Source organism: Rhineura floridana, chromosome 12, assembly GCF_030035675.1.
Source record: "Rhineura floridana isolate rRhiFlo1 chromosome 12, rRhiFlo1.hap2, whole genome shotgun sequence".
Taxonomy (NCBI): Eukaryota; Metazoa; Chordata; class Lepidosauria; order Squamata; family Rhineuridae; genus Rhineura; species Rhineura floridana.
The window spans coordinates 22,629,670-22,647,105 of record NC_084491.1 but is presented as its reverse complement, the minus strand read 5'-3'; the positions used below and the strand labels follow the sequence as shown (position 1 = coordinate 22,647,105).

The window sequence follows — 17,436 nt, the reverse complement described above, 5'->3', positions numbered from 1 at the left end:
TTTACTGTACAGTTTGTGGTGAATCCTGAAGACACAGACCTTTACCCGGCCCTTTGACACCTGAGATGTATTTGTATGCTTTCAGGACCCACCCTTATTTCTGTGATTGTCATTTGTTTTATTTATTTTTTTAATATTGAATTTTAAACTGTTGAAACCCATCCTGAGACCTGGTAGTGAAGGGCTGGTAATAGCAGTAATAGCAGTAGTAGCAGTAGTAGCAGCAGCAGCAGCAGCAGCAGTAGTAGCAGCAGCAGCAGCAGCAGCAGCAGCAGCAGCAGAAGAAGAAGAAGAAGAAGAAGAAGAAGAAGAAGAAGAAGAAGAAATAATAATAACAGTAGCAGCAGCAGCAGCAATAATAACAACACTTGCCTAACTAAAAACAATATTTGGTCACTTTTTCCTAATATTCCATGCTGCTGAAGCATACCTTAATTTAAGCTCTCTTGTCTACTGGGATGGGTAGCTACATTTGTATTCCTTCATGCATATTCTAAAAGCCATTCTAGCTTCAGGAAGGACTGTAAATGGGGAAGGACCATAGCTCAGCTGTAGAGTTTCTGCCTTGCATGCAGAAAGTCCCAGGTTCAATCCCTAGTGTCACCAAGTGAGGGATGGGAAAGATTACTCTCTGAAACCATGGCAAGTCATTGCCAGTCATTGAGCTAGATGGCTAGCCTGACTCATTATAAGGCAGCTTCCTATGTTCTGGTGGTTTTTGTTTCTTACCTTGACAATCTGTGCTCCTTTTCCTTTCTTTTCTAGGAAGTTCCTTTCTCTCGTGTGTGGCGCAGCAACCAGCAGCCCCTCCATTGTGCCTTTTCACTGGAGCGCTACACCCCTGCCACCACACAGCTCTCATGCAAAATCTGTGTCAGACAAGTCAAGGGCCATGAACAAATCCTGCAGATCCAGACGTCTATTCTCGAGGCAAGTTTTTCTCTCCCCATCCATTCTCTGTTAGACACATTTTCTGTACAGAGGAAACAGACACAGTGCTTTATTTTGTCCACTTGCGCTCTTAAAGGAAGCTGAGATACACTGTTAATACTAATTACATGTGGTCTGAAGAGAAGCCAGTATAAAGGAAATACACTTATGAGGGTGGCCAACTCGGCATCCACGGGAGCCATCAGTACCTCCTATGGCACCCACAAAAGATCTAATTCAATCCCACCTCAGAACAAAATCTATGTTGTATGTTAGACTGTTCACTCTTCCTTCTCAGTTCTTGTTTGCACTGACTCGGCCTCTCCCTACATGCTCCCCCGTGGCAGCCATTTTGTGACTGGTGCCCATGGCACCTCCTCAAAATTCCAAATATGCCCACTGCCTCCCCCTCAAAATAAAAGTTGGTGACCATCTGTATTAGTATGAGTAAGGATGCCTGAGGAATTTGCAAATTCCAATATGAAGTGACCCACTCCACATCTCCTCGACTAATGTGAAGCTCGGAACATAGGTGATTGCCATCATTTCAAAGACTGGACTCCTCAAGCATCCCCACATCATGTCAGCAGTCTGAACTGGAACAGCACTAGGCCACAGATGCAAGATTTTGATACACCGTTTTCTTTTTCCCTGCTTTAAATAATGGTCAAGGGTTGCTCTTGTTTTGTCCCCCTAAGGAAAAAAAGTTTCAATTTGAGAAGAACAGAATTAAAGTAAAACTTACTATTTTAGACTATAAACTCTTGGCTACTGAAGAAAACAACATTTTGAAATGTGTCCTACCGTTATGTTTTTAGGAGCACTTATTTTTCATTTTAAGTAGCCTATAAGTTGGATAAAGAACTGTTTTCCTTATATTTATTTATACTGTTCATCTTATTCTGTGGAAAATTAAAAATCTATCTAATTTATAATTGTATGTCTTACCTTAACTCTGTTCTTTTCAAGTCCACCCCCTTCCTCCAGAAATCTGTCTATAGCAGGAGTTCCCAAACCTTTTTCCCCATGGACCACTTGAACATTTCGAATGGTCTTAGTGGACTAGTTAATGATTTTTCTGCTTGTTTTAACAATTCTAATGCACTTTTCAAGTTGCTGTATGATTTTTTTCATTGCATTTTCATTGCTGTTTTATTTCTTATATTGTATTTTATGGTATTGCAGTGTGCATTCCATAGAATTCAAATTGTAATACCATAAAATACAACATAAGAAATAAAAGAAGCTATAAAATACAATTAAAAATCCATATGAATATCTAATGCCACGGACCACCTGAATGAAGCTCATGGACCACTCCAGATGTTGCTTAACTACAACTCCCATCAGCCTCAGCAAGCCTGGCCAATGGATAAGGTGAATGGGGGTTATAGTTCAGCAACATTAGGAGGAATATAAGAACCTTCTTCAGGTATTCAGGTTGAGCAGTCAACAGTAAGTTGAATCATTGTGCCTGTTTGTTTGTTCATTTAATCCTTAATTCCATCTTAACCCTCTTCCAGCATTCATTTTGAAAGCAGAAAAGAAGTGAGCATGGACCAGGCACATTCTCCAAACAATGCATGATTTGTATTAGTATTCCATCCTGTATACATGACATGAGAAATGTTTCCATTCCGCTGCATTTCATCTTCTGCCAAAACCTACATTTTTAGTCTCGCTGTCCATAGTGGCAAAATTACATTACTTACTTGATGTACATAATTAATTATGTAAATGTCATTAGTGTCATTACTGTATTTCATCCCATTCATTTCAATACAAATGCAAATTGGGGGGTGGCGCATAATCAATTTTGTATCATTTGCAGACTGAAATGGACAGCAATAGCAAATGCCTATCATATTTGCGGGACTGATTTTGGTTGAATAAGTGAACATCATGAATAAGTGAACATCATCCATTTCTACTCCTGTTTCTGTTTTTGTCGGAATTCTGTGACATCCCTATTTAGGGAGGGGTACCTTACTCATGTGCAGAGTTTCTAACATATTTATTTATTTATTTCAATTGGCACACCATTTTTCCCTCATAAATGTACCCAAAGCAGCTCAGAGCACGACAGAGAAAAATATAAAAATACATTGTTACAATAACAGTCTAAATGCTAATTTATTTCAACAGATAGTATATAACCATCCAAATAAATAATTCATTTTGATAAAGTGTGGACATTATGACATTTTAAATTCATTATAAAATAGACCATTAATTGTTTAAACTTATCCATTACTAGCAATTGGTTAAACTATATAAACCAAAATCAGATATGTTTCCGGTATGATCAGATATTAACAATAATGTAACCAACAGCTAATATCTATACCAAACTATACCAAAAGGAAGAAAAAGTAACAAAGTGCATAGAACTTAGGGCAGAGATCCTAGTCAATCAGGGATCTTGTGCCCATGTTTGAGAAGGTAGCCTCCTTCATACTAACACTGATCATATGTTGGCTGGAGACTGTGGTCAGTGCATACAGTTTCATAGAGGGAGCAGAGCTCACTCCATGCTTTCTCTCTTGCCTCTTCACGCATTCAAAGGTTAATTCAACAACTTTTAAAAAACCACCATGATCACTGTTTCAGCTTATCATTGCTTCCTGTTTTCACAAGCCAAGTAGCAGCCACTTATCTTCAAAGTGCAGAGCACCAAATCTGCTGCATGTTTAATTAAAAACAATCAGAAAATGTAGAAAACTACAGCTCTCCAGTTACTTTGTGTGGATGTCTCTTGAGATGTGCCATAAATGTTATATGAAAAGGCTTGCAGTACCATTTCCATGAAATATTCATATCGCATAACCACACAGAAGTCCCAGGCAGGAGGCAGATCCTGTTGTACTAGAAGAAGGGTGCTTCCAGACAGATATTTATAACAGAGTTGGTGCTGCTTATGCCCAGATGTTTTTTTCACACTGACAACATGACAACTTGTCAAAATTGCCAACCCATACTTTTTCTTTTGAAAAGTAATCCAGAGTTTCCCTTAAATGTGATAAAATAAAAATAACCTGTCATTCCTCGTTTTGCCAAATGCAACTCAATAAAGGAAGCAACTCAATAAAGGTACTATATTTTTGCAGAGTACCATTATCATGATCATCAACTGCATTACATGGCAGAAGAAGGGGCATACCATAGTACAGGGGCAACAGCAGGAAACATCCATTTTCACAGTGGCCAAGCTATCCCTGTCCAGGAGTACTTGGTGTACCAACATTTGCTGATAATAGGTGCTCCTTGCCACAGAGGTTGCTTGAGTCTCTAGTGACACAAATGGAACCAAGAGCACCCCACCAAGTACATACATGTTCTTTCAGAGGAACCGAAATACCATCCAGAACCAGTGAACTCCCATGTTCCTTTTGGGATGAAGGGCGGGATATAAATTTAATAAATAAATAAATAAATAAATAAAATGTTCCCAAATCTGGGAACCTCTCACCCACAGAGTCTCTGTTCTACCAGGATTTAGTCTGGATTATTATTAAAACCCATTAAAACCAATTTAAAACAGTCAGAGAATAGGGTGCATCCCAAAATATATACCCCAGGTGCCCATTGTTGTCTTCAACATACTGTGAAAAGTACATAATGAAGATGCCAGATACACTTTTGTGGGGAGCAATAATATTTATTGTTGAGCAACAATCAAATATTTTTACTAAATTGAGAATTTCCCCCTGCTCTGGTTTATTTCTGCATTCAGTGCCTCTCCCACCCCACCTTTTAAGGGGGATGGATTGCCAAGGTAGATCCATTGATGTTAATGAAGATGGTTAAATAACTTGGGTTATTTTATTTCAGTGGGTCTACTCTGAATAGGACGTATTTGAATACAACCCATTATCTGCCCCGTAAGGCAAAAACTTGCCAGAAGAGGATGGTTTTCACCAATTGGTGGAAATGAATGGGAAAGGAAGGGGCAAAGAAAACATCATGGGGTAATGTGTTCCATCATCTGGATGTGGCCATCAAGCTGGCCCTTTTTCATACCCCAATTAATTGTGCTTCCTGCCACAGGCTGTATGACACCCCCCCAAGACATCCTCACAGGACAGCCTGATGTTATCATACAGGATCATTCTAAGGGGATATCTCAATTATTATTTTTAAAAGGCAGCTCCTGGGTTTGTTGAAAGTGCTGTTGTTGGCAAGGTCAGCTATCCCTGAAAATCATCCATATGACCTCCTGCAATTTTGTTGGCTTTTCCACTTGGATGTAGTGAATATAATTAATTCCAGTTTTTTCAGCACTGCCGTGGCTCTGCCCAGAGCCCAGTATAACAAATTTAATGACTATGATTTTTCTTCAACAGCTGTAACTATTGTTTAACAGGATGAAGCAGGAATTTGGACACACAATCATTTTCAGTGAATTAAACAAGCTAGCTCAGAGAGATCTCAACTCGGCTTTTAACCAATTAATGGCTTTGTTTTTGTGCGTAGAATGAAAGGGAAACAATCACTTTCTTTGCACATGATGACAGTAGCTTTCCTGCTCAGATGGGCCCGCAAGCCTTCAAGATACCATACTCCATCAGGCAGAGGATATGTGCGACTTTTGACACACCCAGCGCCAAAGGCAAAGACTGGCAGATGTTAGCACAGAAAAACAGCATCAACAGGTAATCTGAGGCAACTATGAAAGATTTGCAGTTGTAGTAATGTGCCATGGCATAGCTAACATTTGCAGTTGTAGTAATGTGCCATGGCATTCCCCCATCCCGTCTTTTGTAAAGTTTCAGTTGTCATTGTTATAGTTACAATTCAATCATTAATTCAGACATCTTTCAATATCTTGAAAGCTGCAGCATTTTAAATTATTCAGTAGGACAATGTCCCCAGGTATAGCCTGAAGGTAACCAGCAACTTGCTGTAGTTAAACAAATCTAGGTCTGATTGAGATGCTCACGTGTACACTTCCATGTGTGTAAAAGAAAGCAGAGCTTGGAAAAGTTACTTTTTTGAACTACAGCTCCCATCAGCTCCAGCCAGCATGGCCACTGGATTGGGCTGATGGGAGTTGTGGTTCAAAAAAGTAACTTTTCCAAGCTCTGGAAGAAAGGCAGGATATAAATATAAGAAAAAATAAAATAGTCAAAGGTATTTATTGTTAATGTCTTCCCTCTTATGAAACACTCTGTGGTTTGAGATCTGCGGGAGATCTCAGGGCACTATATTTTGTGGATATAGGGGCTGTATGCAACATTCTCTTGCACTAGCAGACAGGTGACTTTTAACCCTGAGCAACAGAGGAATCCAATGCAACAGCTGGGCTAGCAGAAGCCCATGAAACAAATTGTGCAATTGATTATCAAAATTAATGGCAACCTGCTTATGCATTTTTTGCACAGGAGTGTTCCCGTGGCACAAAATATTTTGCCAGTGGAACAGGTATGCCACTAAGTGACTTTAACTTAGTGCTACATTGGATATAACCGAGGTTTAATATCTACCAGAGGCTTCATTTTTTTTTTAGCAATTTCCACCTCCAAGGAGTGTGCTTAGCCCCATCATTAGCTTCCTTTGAGAAGCAGATAAACACTCGTTCAGGAAGATTGAGACTGCTACATGACAAAATGGTTGTTTTAAGTTGAAAACAGTCCTGCTTATTGTTTTGGGTTCTTTTTAAAAAATAATCAGCTTTAATTGATTATATTTTTATGAGCTTAAGTCTTTATATTGTAAACTAGTGGGAAATTTTTCACCCCAGCTACAGCAACTTAATTGGAGTTCAGCAGCAAAGAATATTTCTCCCAAGGAAGTAGAAGTTAATTACACATTGACTTGAAAAAGACTGTGTGTAGATGAAAGAGACTTTCGCCAGTACTCTATTCAATATAGTACATTGTATATGGTTATCTGTGTATTTTGTTATTCACAAAATAAGTGTTGGTTCATTACATTTAAGAGTATAACACAAGAATGGTTTTTTATATGTGATTAGCTCTTAAGGTTCTGGTGGTTGTAGCTAGAGAAAGTCTATATTGTATATAGTGGCTATATCCTACATCCAGCATGGATTTTTCACATTCTGCCATTTGAAAATACCCCCATGCCATTCTGCTGCTTCCCATAAGCTTCACCATATGCTCAGAGGCACATGTTACCAAATTCTTCCAAGCTACACAGGAAGTGGATTGGACTGTGAAAGACCAACCCAAATTGTATCTGGATTTTTACAAATTTGTAGGACAGTACAATATCTCAGAGAGGAGGTCAGGTCTCCTGCTCCCCTGGTGCATTCACGATAGCTGCCCAATTTCCCTGCTTTTTAAAGTTTGATAGAAAATCTGTTAGTTATAGGTACATTCTCAAACCGCAATGGGTTTTGCCTATTTATATTGTAAACCACTGAAAATGGATGTAGTAAATGCTGTCATTAAGTAAAACAAACATAGTGGAAAGCAATATTGGAATGAGTTATAAGAGTAATGAAGGAGTTCCTAGGATATAACTTTCTGTGCCCCCTGATTATGTTCCTTTTTACTTTTCTAAAATTGGTTAAGGTTTCTTAAAGTGAGAAATTAATATGATTTGTGGAAGGGCCATAGCTCAGTGGTGGAGCACACACTCATATACAAAAGGTCCCAAGTTCAATCTTTGACATCTACAGGCAGACCTGGCACAGACTGCTGCCAGAGACCCTGGAGATCTGCCATACAGTGCAAATTAGCACTCCCCAATCTTTGGTCCCAGATGTTGCTGGACAACAACATTGTCCATATGACTATACTGGATGTTGCATCCCCAGTAACATCTAGGGACTCCATGGGATGCTATTCAATGCTAGTCCTACTCAGAGTAGACTCACTGACATTAATAGATGTTACTAAGGTTCCATCTATACTATATATATAAAGCAGTATCATACCACTTTAAATAGTCATGGCTTCCGCGCAAGATACCTAGGAACTATAGCTTGTTAAGGGTGCTGAGAGTTGTTAGGAGACCCATATTCCCTTCTAAGAGCTGCAGTTAGTTGAATCTACAACAGTGAAATGTTACAATAAATATGACTAGGAGCATAAAGGAACAGCGGAATACCATAGAGACCATTTCAGAAAAGAGTAGATTATCTGAATTAGTGATGACAAGTGGGACATGCAACAAAATGTCAGAGCACATCCTCATCTCCTAGCAAGAGGGCTGTTGTTCAGAGATCTTGGTTACTGAGCATGCTCAGTTCTTATTGGGGGATTATCCTAGCTATAGGAAGCTGGTGTGACTTAGGCTGGCATAAATTACTCTCATGGAATCTCTGGGAGGGCTTACAACTGGCTGAGCAGGCAGGTGAGTGTGGGCCTGAGATTTGAATATTGGGCCCTAGATCACATGACTAAGCTGAACAGGGTTTTGAATAGGTGTAAGTCTCTCCTTGCCCCATCCCCTTCACAGCTTGTTTTACCAGCTGAGCCACCATAGGCCCAGCACAGCTGGGTTGAGGGAGTTAAGCTGGTATTAGGGATGGGATCCTCTTGTCAGTGTCTGGTTGCATTCCATTGAACTGTCAGGCAGTTTGGTTTGGGGTTAGTTGTTTTTCTGCTATCCTTGCTTTTACTGTTCTGGGTTTTTCCCCTCCTGAAAAATAACAATATTGTTATTAATGTTTTCCTATCCTGGGAGAAAGCAAGAGATCACTTTAATGCAAAGCAAAGACACATGCTGCTCAGTTTCACCTTAGCAAAGCAGAGACACAGGCTTGCCCATAGCAAAGCAGCTACACTGTCTGCTCAGTTTCACCTTAGCAAAGCAAACATAGAGGCTTGTCAGTTAAGTATAGTAGAACAAACACAATCCAGTCAGTTTCACCGTAGCAAAACAACGGCACAAGCTTGTCAGTTTAACTTAAGCAAACAGGCATGCCGAGCAAACCAAAGAGCAGGCTGAGCAAATCAAAGACATGGCTTGCAAAGCAGACACAGGCTTGTCAGTCTAACTTTAGCAAAGTAAACACAAAGGCTGGTCAATTTCTCATTAGTAAAGCAAAGGCACAGGCTTATCAGTTTCAAGTTAGCAAAGCAAAGTTCCCTGTGTGTTTTTTAAAAAAATCTGGTGTTGGGTAAAGTTGGGAAAAACTCACCAGCATTCAGGATTGGTCTGCAAAGGTAGTGAACCTGCAGACCATTGGGAAGTCCACCAAGTTTAATTTTAATGAAATTCTCACCCATCCCTAGCCAGCATATCCCTGTCTGAACAAGGATGAAGAACTTATGCCAGCAAGAGCCACGTGTTCCAAACTCCACTCATCCTGGTGGATCTTGGGTTTGGATTGCACTGCTAGTTTTTGCTGCTGTTATTGTATCTGTTGTTTAGAAATGTTGTAGTTCCCCCAGGCATGCTGATACCCCAACCTCTTTCTCATTGGCCCCATTTTGTCTCTATTTGTGTCAGCACTCACAACCTCAATTTGCTGTTATAGGGAGTGATGTCTTTCCTGAAGGCAAAATTTCAAAAACATTGCCTTTTTTTTCTCTTTTAATCACCAGAGACAGAGTTGGAAAACAAGCAGGTACAGAACTGTTCTTGATCTGAATCTGAAGCTTAAAATGATTGATTCACTGAAGAAACTGAATGCTTGTTCTTTCTTTCTTTCTTTCTTTCTTTCTTTCTTTCTTTCTTTCTTTCTTTCTTTCTTTCTTTCTTTCTTTCTTTCTTTCTTTCTTTCTTTCTTTCTTTCTTTCTTTTAAAAACAAACAAGCCAAATAATGTACCTTTTAAAACAGTGGATATCTTTCCAAGCTCCTAATCTGGGCATTTGTTAGACTTGTTTTGAACAAGTTGTACCTTCTGGAACTGCAACATGTGTGTTTGCTATTGGCTACACTAATTGCCCATGGAAGTAAGGAACAAGACACCAGAGGCAAATTAGAGCTGGATGCTTTTCTGGATGTTTGGAATGGCTCTCCAGCCCACAGTCTGTTTTGCATGGCTTTCAAACCAAGATATGTTTTTTGGAACAAGTGAATGCAGGTGGCTCAGCTGGCTGGCTGTTTTTTTTCTTGGGGTTTGTTGTCATTGAGTTCCTTGTTTCCATATTAGAGATGTTGTTAAGTGATCTATTTTTAATGAAAAGACAGGGACGGGACTATGTGGTTGCATTACTGGCAGAGAGAATACACATGTGAGCAGTATATTAACATTGTCTGCCATGATTGTAAACGAGTTAGCACTAGAAATCAGCAGACTCCCTGGGATCTTCATGTCTTCCATCTCATAGCACTGTAGATAATTCCTTCCCATCATATGTGTACATCAACAATGGCTAACCTGTGGCTCTCCAGATGTTGAACTCCAACTCCCACCAGTTCTGACCATCGGCCATGCAGTCTGGAGCTGATTGATGTTAGGGAGAGGTACCAGAGAGAGAAAGAGAGTTAATGAATTTGTCGGTTTCATTTTCAAATTTTCCCAGCCTTAAGTGCAGTTCACCTTGTTTTTGCATCAATTTGTGAATTGTTGTTTAAAAGTCTGCACAAAACTTTATCTGCATTTTCATGCTAATATAATAAATATATATTTATTATTTATTTATTAGTTTTACATCCTGCCCTTCCTCCCAGTAGGAGCCCAGGGCAGCAAACAAAAGTGCTAAAACGTTCTAAAACATCATAAAAACAGACTTTAAAATACATTAAAACAAAACATCATTAAGAACATCTTTTTTAAAAGTGTTAATTTTTTTAAAAAAAGCTTTAACAAGTATTAAAAGGCAATTCCAACACAGATGCAGACTGGGATCAGGTCTCTACTTAAAAGGCTTGTTGAAAGAGGAAGGTCTTAAATAGGTGCCAAAAAGATAACGGAGATGGCACCTGTCTAATATTTAACGGGAAGGAATTCCAAAGGTAGGTGCCACTACACTAAAGGTCCAAATCCTATGTTGTGCAGAATGGACCTCATGATAAGATGATATCTGCAGGAAGCCCTCACCTGCAGAGTGCAGTGATCGACTGGGTATATAAGGGTAAGACAGTCTTTCAGGTATCCTGGTCCCAAGCTGTGCAGGGTTTCGTACACCAAAACCAGCACCTTGAACTTAGCCCAGTACCTAATAGGTAGCCAAATGTATACATTTTTGTATGGCATTTTGTGCAATATATACATTTTTGCAAACACTTTTTCCATAACATAATGTAGTTTTGTGTATTATTCTTCATTAATATATGCATTTTTGTATACACTTTTTGGTTGGAGAAATGCATCACAAAAATCAGAGAAGTGTGAATTTTAAAGGATAGTTGTGCTTTGGCTTGCTTACTAACGGCACAATCCAACTCACTTTTATGCCAGGCTGAGGGGAGTTGGATGTGGCTGATTTTTATATTTTATTTTTATTTAATTTAATTTATATACCGCCCTAAGCCTGAAGGCTCTCTGGGCAGTGTACAAAAAGATAAAAAAACAAGCAATGTATAAATAAAATAAATACAATAAATCAAGAAAACAAAACAAACAAACAAACAAACAATAAAAGAACCAAACAACATCCAAAATACAAATAATGATGAAAATGCTATTAAAACACACTTTGATCTCCAGGTGAGCCTGCTAGGTCCCAGCTCTGCTATGCTATGTTGGCATAAGTTCTTCATCATGGCTGGGCTCAGCCGGCCCAGCCCAGCTCAGCCAAATCAGCCAGGACTGGCATAAGTGAAGCTGTAAAACAGCTTAAGTCCTGAAAAAAGAGCATTCCAGAGGTGTGTCAGAGGAGGGGTCAAGATGAGGAGACTTAGGCTGCATCCAACTCATGTTCAGAGCACTCCTGCAGGTCCCAATTCAGGCAAAAGTTATGCTGGGGAAAAGGTTAGTCTAAGAAAATAAATACAATAGAAGTCAATGGAGAGGGCTTACTCCCGGGTAGGGGTATTAGGGAGAACAGAGTTTTACTTTCTGGTCACTGTGTGCAGCTCCCAGCTGAGCTGGGGTTCAGCCATCCCAAAGGCTCCTGAATGGCAATTGGATGTGGCAAAACTTTATGCTGGGTTCTCTTGCACCAGCACCACTTGCACCGGCTTCCCGTGAATTGGATTGCTCTGTATTTCAGGAAGTGCAAATTAGGTGGGCTCACATTACAATGCAAACCACATTAATTTCCCCCCCATTCTTAGTTAGAGTACAGCAACATCTAGAGGGATACAAGTTGGCCACCCCAATGTACGTGTATGTACACACATAGTTGCCCATGCATAGTTGCCCTTTTAAGTTCTTCATGATAAAAAAAAGCTGATGGTTCTTGCTTTGTACATTTCTTTCCTTGGGGTCCATAGCTATTGTCATACTTGAAGAGGAACAAAAATACTGGAGTAAAAGTAATCAATGTTTCCATTTCATATTTTGTAATCTGGAGTCCAAGTCTCAGTGATGCCAAGACCATGTTCCATTTCCTTTTTAATAAGGACTACATTTTAGGCAGTGTTATTTCCCCATCACCAGTGCCCAGATAATTTCTTTTCTGTTTTGTCCAGTTAGGTATTTTCAGAAAGACACTAGAAAGGTAAGCATAGGAAGCAGAGCATAAGACATACTTTGTTGATGAACACAGCAAGGGCAGAGCTATCCCCATGATTTTTATTTTCCTATCTGTCAGCTGTTTTGAACAGAATGATGAGCCGTATAGATTATATACCTACAAGCATGGGAATTTTTACTGCTAGGCTGAAATGGACAGAAACCAAAATGGACAACATTTCCTTATTCTCTGACAGAAACCCTCTTCCAACCTTCACGCTCAATACACAAAAGTCTGAGGGAAGCCAGTAAACTTGCGTGCATACCCTTTCCTCTCTACATACTTGTAGCCCTCATGGGTCAAGACAAACACTGGTTGAAGGCTAGAGAGTTGTGGAGGAGGATGGTCTCTAGTTCTGGATCTGTAGTCTGAGCAATATTTACTAATTTCAGCTCAATACCTCCGTCAGGAAGCTTAGCTATGACATTTTGCCAGGAATTATGTGGTAAAGGTTTGATGACTTTTCACAAAAGGTTCTGGGCCTCTTGGCTTTAGCTGCTAAACTAACTTTATCTGTAGCATCCAAGTTTCTGTGTTGTAACTGAGAAAGAAGGCTACTTCCCATGTCCATAGGCAATGAAAAGTAGGGACGTATTTTCCAATTAGCATATTAATCCATCTTTTCTACTTTGTGCTGCTTCTTGCAGTTAGCAAAGCCCCGTCCCCTTCAATCTCAGGATTGAATGAATTTCAACAAATAATAAAACACAGAGCTTGCATTAGACAATACTCGGGCCCCATCTACACTTATACATATAAAGCAGTATCATGCCACTTTAAACCGTATTTAAACCCCCAAAGAATTCTGGGAAATGTCATTTGTTAAGGGTCCTGAGAGTTGTTAGGAGACCCTTATTCTCCTTACTGAGCTACAGTTCCCAGCGTTCCCTGGGAAGAGGGATTGGTTGAATACTGCATCCAGTTCTGGTCTCTGCACTTCAAGAAGGATGCAGACAAACTGGAACAGGTTCAGAGGAGGGCAACAAGGATGAACAGGGGACTAGAAACCAAGCCCTATGAGGGGAGACTGAAAGAACTGGGCATGTTTAGCCTGGAGAAGAGAAGACCGAGTGGATATATGATAGCACTCTTCAAGTACATGAAAAGTTGTCACACAGAGGAGGGCCGAGATCTCGGTCATCCCAGAGTGCAGGACACGGAATAATGGGCTCAAGTTGCAGGAAGCCAGATTTCAACTGAACATCAGGAAAAACTTCCTAACTTTTAGAGCCATAAAACAATGGAACCAATTACCTAGAGAGGTAGTGGGCTCTCCAACACTGGAGGCGTTCAAGAGGCAGCTGGACAGCCATCTGTTGGGAATGCTTTGATTTGGGTTCCTGCATTGAGCAGGGGGTTGGACTTGAGGGCCTTATAGGCCCCTTCCAACTCTACTATTCTATGATTTTATGATTCTATGAACCCCTCTTAGAATTGTAGCTCTGTGAGGGGAATAGGGGTCTCCTAACAGTTCTCAGCACCCTTAACAAATTACATTTCCCAGGATTCTCGAGGTAAGCCTGGACGGTTTAAAGTGGCATGATACTGCTTTTAATGTATAGTGCAGATTGGGCCTTCATTCCACTCTCCCACACATGGTAAGGAGAGTGTGCCTTTCCCCTGCACCCACCTAGTTCTACCACATCTGTTGTCTTTGGATATCCAACTGTAGATATAATTTGGCCATGGTTAAACATGAAATAAAACAATCCCATTAAAACACAACAGCAATCAAAATAGGAGAGTCAAGTCAAGTGATCAAGGGAATGCCTGTGTAAAGAGGTGTGTCTTCAAAAGTTAGTGGAAGGTCAGTACAGATGGAGTGTCCCTTCTTTTAGCAGTGAGTGCATAGCACAACACCGATGCCACAAGTGAAAAAGCCCACCTCTGTGTTACCTGAATCGGATAATCATCAAGCTGTAGTAAGGCTAACCAGGTTCCATTTGTGTTGAAGGCAAGATAGGTGTACTGAGTAGGCCGGGAGAGATAGCCTGCTCTTTCTTCCTACAACACATAGGTAAGTAGATCCAGCTGAAGGATATGCCCAGTCTGAGCAATGGTTATCTGTCTTTACAGCCTAATTGAAGGTTTGGTATTCCATTGTTGAGGTTGTCCCCGCGGTCAGCTTCCAGATGATTTTAGAGGTGGTGAATTTTCTAATGGCAAGTCAGTGCCGTCTGTCTCCCAATATCCTGGATCTCCATTCAGAAATCCACCTGTATGGGTTGCACAACCCTTAATGATTTTGGGTTCCTGTATGTTCTGCTAGAAACCATAAGGATCAAAGAATCTCACAAATCTGCACTATGAGATCAGCAGCATTGAAATGACACTTCCAGACATAGGGCTGATTCACGCATGAACACCTAGACATCTCACTGATCGTACACCTAGACATCTCACTATAGGAATTTCGGTAGCATTACTTTTTAAATGTTTTAATCTTTCTTGCTGTTTTCATTTTAATATCTGGTCTGTGACTGTAATAAAACCATTCATTCATTCATTCACTATTCAGTGGTGACAAGTCACAAGTAAACATATCCATTGAAATGTAATGTATTTGAGATAATGCAAGAGTATACGAAAATGATCTACTGTGATCAGTGTTTTGCATAGTGTGACATCAAACAGTCAACCTACATACGTATGACCTCTCCCTTAACTCCATTCGGGAGGTTTTTTTGCTGTTGTAGTTTCATAAAGATTTAACTCCAGCAAACCCTACATGGATGTATTCTGTATAATAAGCTATATGTAAATATGACTATGCATATGCATGTTTGTTTGATAGTTTTACTTGGATGATTATTCCCAGAGGGAATAACACAAGTCAATTTGTCAGAAGGCACAGTCTCTTAATAGCAGAGTCTGAAAATAATGTGCATTCAGAAGCCAGTTTGTTCCACCGGGTCTCTTGCAAATAAATGCCCTGAAAATTCCCATCAATCGTGTGTGCACATTTTAGCAAAATCAAAAGTGGCTTATGAAGAAAGGCAACTAAAAATCAAGTCTATGCCAAAGCACTCCAAACCTTGCATACAAATTCACAAAATTTGTTTATGCCATGGTGATCTGTTACTAAATGATGGATGTCATTTTAGAAGCCCTTGCTATTTACACGGGATGCAGGTACCCTTGTTCATACATATAGCCTTGTTTATCCAGCTCTCTAAGAAGTCAACATGTTGCTACCTGTTAGCCAAAATGTTGCTTTCCCATAATATACCACCACTTCATTTTACCAGTATGCTATTGTGATTATCAGCATATGATTTCGAATAAGCGTATTTTCATGGGATGTGCAGCCTAAAAGTAATTAGTTGGGTTGTGAACCAGATCCAGCCGATGCCTGGATCCTGAACAAAATTGGGTCAATTTGGGTGAATCCAGGCTTCGGCTGGATCAGGTTGAGACAGTCCCAGATTGCCTCAGGTCAGGTCAGCTCACCTGGAGCAACCTGGGGCTGTCAAAACACTGAGCAGTTGGACAGTGAGGGGGGGCGTGGGGAGAAAGAGAGGCAGCCTACACCTGCAAAAGGTGTTTCGAACAGCCCTGCCTACACTGGTAAGTGGGAGGGTTCAATCCTGTTGGCTTCAGGGGTCTGCTTTGTCCACATGGCAAAGCAGCACCCAGCAGGATGGAACTCTCCACTCACCAGCTGGTGAGTTGAAGGTTCAATCCTGCTCTCTGCAGTGCAATTGGGGGAGGAAACAAAATGTATTTTCCTTTCCCCCTTCCCAACTGTAATTAAATATGCATTTTTGGGGGGGAGGGAGATGCAGTCTCCTTCTTCCCCCTCCCCTCTGCTGACTGCATGTTTAACAGGGTTTAAAACCTAAACATTAGGGCTGCCCCTGGATTGATTTGCCCCAGATTGGTCTGGTTCCGAGGGAGGGCATGCACAGCCCTGTCAATTAAGTGCATTAATCCTTCCCCACATGCCTCAGAGACTACCTAAATTTCACAAACAGTCCTACCAAGTATCTATGGGGGGGGCAGTCACCAACCTGAACCCTAACTCTTTTGTTTTTTTGTTTTGCCTATCTCCTTTTTCAGGAATCTGACTTACTTTGCTACTCAGCGCAGCCCATCTGCTGTTATTTTGGACTTGTGGGAAGCCAGGCATCAGCACGATGGCGACTTAGACTCTCTAGCCTGTGCATTGGAAGAGATAGGAAGGACACAGCCCAAAAACTCTAACCTAACAGAAACTCAAATTGAGGAGTCAAACTTCAGCTACAGCAGACAAAATGGACTTTAGTCGTCACTTGAACCTTGTAATGGATGGAATTCCTGTTAGAGGGAGGAAACCATGCACTACAATCACATACCCCTCCCATAATTTACTTGCTCACTCCCTCGCACCATCAAACCAGTTTGCATTTGGAGGAACAGAAGAAAGCTGGCAAGCCACAAGGAAGATACGGGCCCCTTTGCACAATGGCTACTGTAAGCCGGGAAACGACTATCTCCCGACAAAGATTAAAAATTATATCACAACAAAGGTTAAATTGATGCTTGAGTAGAGAAAATAAGCACGATAGTCTGGCTACCACAGTCAAGAGAGGAAAACATTAAAATGATGGAATCTTTAAAAGATGCCTGATTTTTTCTAAAACTTAGACATTTCTGTGTTTTGGATGGTTCGCTTGGTTCTTCTCTATTTGTTTTGTGACTTTCTTGTTAAGTTTTTAACTAAAGCCAAGCAGCATGGGCACTCATTGAGGAGATGGCCATATAGGGGGCACAGGTAAGCTGGAACTGGTGCTACAACTGCCGTGGTGGAAGGGAAACAGAGAAAAAATGAATTGCTAAAAGATGGTATTTACTTAACTACTGGAGATGAAGCTGTGTGCAAAGAGGGCAGTAGAGTGCATGAATATTAGAGGTGTGCACCAACCACAAGATTCTGTTCAGACTGCAGTTTGGCAGTTTGAAAAACAGCTTGCCTCAGTTCGAGGTAC

General features: G+C 40.5%; 1 protein-coding gene across 4 annotated transcripts in view; it reads left to right on the top strand.

Moving 5' to 3' along the window:
• The window catches only part of UNC5D (unc-5 netrin receptor D), a 550,803-nt gene extending 533,752 nt beyond the window's left edge, over nt 1-17,051 (top strand). For all 4 annotated transcript variants that reach the window (XM_061592401.1, XM_061592399.1, XM_061592400.1 and 1 more), the window contains 3 exons: nt 766-930; nt 5,404-5,582; nt 16,529-17,051. In XM_061592401.1, coding sequence (XP_061448385.1) covers nt 766-930; nt 5,404-5,582; nt 16,529-16,733 — 549 coding nt within the window. In that variant the 3' untranslated portion in view covers nt 16,734-17,051. The remainder of the gene's footprint in view (nt 1-765; nt 931-5,403; nt 5,583-16,528) is intronic.
• Nucleotides 17,052-17,436: the final 385 nt, after the last annotated feature.